The sequence below is a fragment of the Alligator sinensis genome, unplaced genomic scaffold (assembly GCF_000455745.1).
Source record: "Alligator sinensis unplaced genomic scaffold, ASM45574v1 scaffold81_3, whole genome shotgun sequence".
In the NCBI taxonomy this organism is placed as follows: domain Eukaryota; kingdom Metazoa; phylum Chordata; order Crocodylia; family Alligatoridae; genus Alligator; species Alligator sinensis.
In genome coordinates, this window is record NW_005842088.1 from 1,205,230 (window position 1) to 1,211,420 (window position 6,191).

At 44.3% G+C, this 6,191-nt stretch overlaps 1 protein-coding gene across 4 annotated transcripts in view; it reads right to left on the bottom strand.

Moving 5' to 3' along the window:
- KIAA1257 (KIAA1257 ortholog) overlaps positions 1-6,191 on the bottom strand; it is a 111,184-nt gene that overhangs the window by 40,509 nt on the left and 64,484 nt on the right. For all 4 annotated transcript variants that reach the window (XM_006023887.2, XM_006023888.2, XM_025204526.1 and 1 more), the window contains 2 exons: positions 2,517-2,814; positions 970-1,134 (listed from right to left, as the gene is read on the bottom strand). In XM_006023887.2, coding sequence (XP_006023949.2) covers positions 970-1,134; positions 2,517-2,814 — 463 coding nt within the window. The remainder of the gene's footprint in view (positions 1-969; positions 1,135-2,516; positions 2,815-6,191) is intronic.

Genomic DNA, 6,191 nt, shown 5'->3' on the forward strand with positions numbered 1-6,191 from the left:
GGGCTGGAGCCAGGGTCCGGGGGCTGGAGTCGGGGGCCAGAGGCTGGAGCCGGGGGCCGGGAGCTGGGGGCCAGGGACTGGAGCTGGAGCCTGGTGCGGGCTCCTCTGGCTCCGGAGAAGTGCTCTGCTCCTCTGCATCAGGGCCAGGGAGTGGAGCACTTCCCGAGAGCTGGTGGAGCCTGCGCCAGCCTCCATCCCTGCCTTGCCTCACCTCAGGGAAGAGCCGCTGCCTGCCACAAGTGAGGCTCCGCCAGCTCCGGGACACTGCTCTGCTCCTCTGCATCGCCTTGGGGAGCGAGGAGGCACGTGGCATCAGCCACTCCATTCAGGGTGCAGGGCCCAGGGCTCCCCTTAGGTCCAGAAATTTGGCAATGAGGAAACAGTGCCACTGCTCTCGCACTGCCAAACTTACAGACCTGTGGGGAGGCCCTTGGGCCATATGACACGAGGCCATGGGCTGGATATAACCCATGGGCCAGGGTTTGAACACCCTTGCTATATACCTACGTTTTAAAAGTAATTGACTTTAGTGGAACATCTTTCCAAAGCACCACGTGGCAAACATTTCTGGCAGGTCAAGTTCTCTTCTAAGTTTCAAGCCTATGGTACTTACTTACCAAGGAACAGAGAACTGGAAGGGACTTCTGGGTCAGAGTCCAGTCTCCACAATGGGGAAAGTGAGACAGGGAAGTAAAGTGAACTGTTTGATGTTTCCCACTATCCAGCATTCTATCCAATTGGATATACTCCACACCACTTTATTCATTTCAGTGGCATAAGAGCAGTATTTTGCATAAATTAGTATTACATGGTGAGAATCTGGTAAGATTCCACACAAATCTCACATTTTCACTATGTCAGGCACTAATGTAAACCATTTTAACCATCCGCCTGTATTTGCCAGCTCAAGAGTCCCTAGCTAGGCATACACAATAAGGCATTTAATTGTATATGCATCTCAATTTTTACCTTTGCCATCTCCTGACGAAGTAGCTTCTTTGCAAATTCTGCAGAATTCAGTCTCTGAGAACTGTAGTTGTAGACAGACTTACCATCATCAGGAAAGCTTCTAGCAGTTTTTAAGATTGGCCTTTTCACCTTTTTATTGAGTAAATATACGGCATCAATGTTGGTCTAGAGAAGGTTTATAGATCAGTTAGTCTGACTTGGAGTCTAAGTTACATGACAAAACAACTAGTAACCATTATAGTAGTGTCCTCATAAATAGCAGGGCTCTTTCTATTGGCCACTGGCCAGAAAAGACTTTGTCAATAAGCTTTATACGCCATCAATTTCTCTATAAGTTAGAAAATACAGTGTTAGAAATGTAATTCACCCTTGCAGAGGACATTTTGCAAGGTCAGGGAAAATACCTGAGAGGGAGGGGGGCACAAAAGAAGGGGTGTTTTAAAGTACTGATTTAAGTGGTGATTAGTGGGGCAGGGTTTACTGGGACTTTTATGTCAAAATAAGGCCAAAGGAAATAAAAACATTAATTTCTACAGAGCTTAAATATGTTTATTTATTACAATCCGCTGCACATAGTGCAGCATGTACTTTTCATTTATTTGAGATGGATTTGAAGTGATGATTCTCTTCAATAGGGGGTTCATCTACATGTGAGCTTTAACGCGCTGTAGATTATTTTACTGGTAACTAAAGTGTCATATAAAAAACCGTGACATTATGGTAATGCACAGTAAAATAGTCTACTGAATATTAAGTATCACTAAAAAAGCGTGCAAATGTACTACTGCACAGTAGTGCAGCCTAATGCACACTAATTGGAGGTACTAAATTTAATGCGCGTTAGAAAAGGTGCATTAATGCACATGCAGATGTGCCCAAGAAGTTTTTGCAAATGACTCAATTTGATTTCTCATAAGAATACACATATGTGAGATTGCCTCCCATTCAGATAACACAAGCCAGGAGGTGTGCAATCCTTCTGCACAGACTTGATGAACAGCAGTTCACTGTTTGTGCCTTTCAGTTATTCCCAGACAGTAATCAATGTAATCTCAACGCTCAGCTAAAAACAGCTGGTTGGCAAAAGGCATCTGGGTTTTTTGTATCTACTGTGGGGCAAAAAAGTGCACTTTCTCATCTTAAGTGCATGGTTTGTGTGACTACTATAAGGCCTTCAGGACAAGCCAAAATGAAAAGTATGGCCAGAGGAGAAAGGGACAAAGAAAAAAAAGAATTAGTCCCAGATAAAATATAGGATACTATTGAATAATTAAATGGTCTCCCCCCTATGGATCATGTTTGCTGGCTTCACCAGTGACCACTAGGTTATTTCTTTCTTTTCTCTTATCCCTGTGACCCCCAACTAGCAATAGCTCAAAACTTAGTTTTAGCAGAATCATATACTGATGGTTTTGACAAAGTTTTTTTGCTGATCATAGGTGGCTCTATAAAATGTTTCCAAGACACTATTGCTCATTAGGGTGAGCTATTTATGAGACTGTTAGGACTATTTCAAGACCAGTGATTTTACATTGCACAATACTCACCTGGATGTGATCCTTATCATATTTCATTTTATCTTCCATTTCTTTTTTCCACAGCATATATTTTTTGTTGTAGTTATCCAATAAAGAATGTATTGCTCGTTTTTTTCTGACAATCTCAGTTTGTTTTGAAAAACCAAATGAGGGGAGTGAAAGCAGCGAAGGTTTTTGAACAAACAAATCCTCATTAGTCAGGGGAATTCCAAATTCTTGGCTCAAGACTGTAATCATTTCTGCAGAGGGCAACAGATTTCCATGAATGACATCCCTTAACTTCTTACAGTGACAGATGTAATCAAGCCTACAAATATAACCAGACACATATACATATGCATATTATCAGAAAATACACTAAGTTGTGTTTTAATAGATAATAAGTATTACATTACTATTGTGAAAAAAAATCATTTTAACATCTATTAGCTAAATGAGAGGGGAACCTCAGGTCACTTACACAGACATTACACAGACAAACAAGACATTCTAAGCACTTAAACTATCAAAGGTTTGCTTGGAGAAGTTGTGAGAAGCAGATCCAGCTGTGGTTTAAATGATTAATGCTGACTTCAACAAACTCAGGGAACTAGTGGGCAGAATACCCTGGAAGACAAATCTGAGGGGAAAGGAGTCCAGGAGAGTTGGCTGTATTTCAAGGAGGCCCTCTTAAGGGCTCAGGAGCAAGCTATCCCAATTCAATGGAAAATAGGAAGTACAACTGAAGGCCAGCCTGACTAGACAGCAATCTCTTCAATGAGTTGAAACTCAAAAAGGAACCCTACAAAAAGTGGAAACTTGGTCATAGAACTAGAGAAGAGTATGCAATACTGCACAGGTATGCAGGGAGAAAATTAGGAAGGCCAAGGCACAATTTGAGATGCAGCTGGCAAGGGACATAAACGGCACAACAAAGGATCCCACAAGTATGTAGACCAAAGTAACCATAGCTCCCTTACAGAATGCAGAAGACAATCTAGTTACAGATGATATAAAGAAGGCTGAAGTATTAAATGCCTTTTTTACTTCAGTCTTTACAATTTTGGGCAGCTACCAGATGATCAGTACAGTTGCACCAAAGATAGGGAAGGAGACAAAAATCCTAAAGTAGTAAAAGAACAGGCTGGGGATAGAGAAGATAGATGCTTTCATGTCAGCAGGGCTGGATGGGATGCACCCTAGTGTAATGAAGGAATTGGCTGAGGTAACTTCAGAGCCTCTTTGACAAGTCATGGAAATTGGGCAAGGTCCTGGATGACTGGAGAAGGGCAAATATAGTGCCCATCTTTAGGAAAAGGAAGGAGGATCCTGGGAACTACAGACCAATCAGCCTGACCTCAACAAGAGCAGGTCTTCAAAGAATCTATTGTGAAATACCTAGAGGAGAACAATGTGATCAGAAGCAGCCAGCATGGATGCACCAAGAGCAAGTCATGCCTGACCAACCTGATTTCCCTTCTATGACAGTGACAGGTTTTGAGGACTGGGGAAAGCACATGACTTTAGCAAGGCTTCTAACACTCTCTCCCATGACATCCTCATTAACAAGCTAAGGAAATACAGACTAGATCAGGAGCGGGAAATTATTCTGGGCAGAGGGCCGCTTACTGAGTTTTAGCAAGCCATCGAGGGCCGCATGACAGGCAGCCAGGGGCAGATAAATATTAATTTTCTAAATTTTTAGGGGCCATGTGGGCTGGATAGAATGGCCTGGGGGGCCACATCCGGTCCCCGGGCCGCATTTTGCCCACCCTTGGACTAGATGAAAGTACTGTAAGGTGGATACATAACTGGTTTTGTATGTCTAGTTGAAGAGAGGTATCAAGTGGGGTCCCCCAGGGGTCTGTCCTGGGTGTGATATCTTTCAGCAGTTTCTTTAATGATTTGCACATTGGGATTGAGTGCATACATAGCATATTTGCCGACATTACTAAATTAGGTGAAATGACAGAACTTCTGGAGCATAGGGCTAGGATCCAGAATGACCTGGATAGGCTGAAAAAATGGTCCTCAATCAATCAGATGCAATTCAACAAGGACAAATGCAAAGTCCTGCAAAACCTGTGCTTGGGACAGAATAACTGCATACACAAATATAGGCAGGGGAATAACTGGTTAGGCCGCAGTACTGACCATAAGCTGAGTACGAGTCAACAGTGTGCTTCTGTTGCAAATAAAGGCCAACAGCAACTGGTTGCAGGGGTGGCCCAAAATTCACCTTAGCCCCACCCCCATAGCCACTCCTCCCAGCACCACCCCTGTTCAAGACTCCCCCCTGCTCCTTCCAAGGCTCCCCCATGCAGCCGAGCCTGCCCCGCTTACACCTGCAGCCCACAGAGGCACAGTACTCCTGGCACGGTCTGGCCTGTGGGGCCTGTGTCCCGCCTTTGTCTGCACAGCCCCCTCAGTTTTCTGTCTAGCCCACCTCTGACTTCCCCACTGGAAAGAGTCTGGCATCACCCCTGACTGGTTGTATTAATAGGAGTGACACTGGCAAATCAAGGTGATTTGCAAGGTGATTGGTTAAAGTAATTCTGCTCTGTTCTGGTCTATTCAGCAATGGTGAGGCCTCACCTGGGGTATTGCGTCCAGTTTTGGGCCACACAGCTCAAGAAGGACATGCAGGGATTGGAAGGAGTCCAGCGCAGAGCAACAATAATGATTAGGGGCCCCAGAGGCAAGACTCATAAGGAAAGGCTAAAAGAATGAGGATTAATTAGTCTAGAGTAGAGAAGACTGAGGGGGGATTTGATTAAAAGTCTGCAAATATCTTAAGGCAATTATAGAATCATAGATTTCATAGACATTAGGGCCGGGAGGGACCTCGGAAGATCATCGAGTCCAGCCCCCTGCCCAAAGGGCAGGAAGTCAGCTGGGGTCACAGGATCCCAGCAAGATAAGCATCCAGTTTGCTCTTGAAGGTGTTCAATGTAGGCGCTTGAACCACCTCCGGTGGCAGGCTGTTCCAGACCTTGGGGGCTCAGACAGTAAGGAAATTCTTCCTTATGTCCAGCCTGAAACGGTCTTGCAGTAGTTTATGACCATTTAACCTAGTCGTCATCCCTTGGGGCGCTCTGGTGAACAAACTTTCCCCCAGATACTGGGAGGATGAAAATGTCCTTTTCTCTGTTGCTGTAGGGGACAGGACTAGGAGCAATGGTCTTAAACTTCAGCAGGGGAAATTCAGGGTGGAGATTAGGAGAACTTTCTGACTATGAGGGTGGTCAAGAATTGGAACAGACTACCTAGAGAAGTTGTAGAATTTCCATTCCCAGAAATTTTCAAAGCAGGTTAGACAGACCCTTGGCTGGGATGGTTTAGTCAGGGATAATCCTGCCTTGAGCAATGGGATGCACTAGATAACCTTGTGAAGCCCCATCCAGCCCTACTCTCCTATGATCCTATTAGATGTTAGGTGCCATTTTGCTAGAAAAATAGGTGTACGGCATAAAGTGGTATTACTTGAAAAAAAACTGGTAATCTGTGTAAGCAGGCTGTAGACAACAGCAGAAAACTAGTAAGCAGCATACATAAGTAACACTAATGCCTCATACCAATCCATACATTATACAGATGCTGGACCAGATACTCAGTCCCTCAAATGGCACACTATGGCATTAAATTTACCTTAAGGCAGTAGGTGAGGCTTGCCATAACTAGCTCCACATTGACACAACTCTTTCC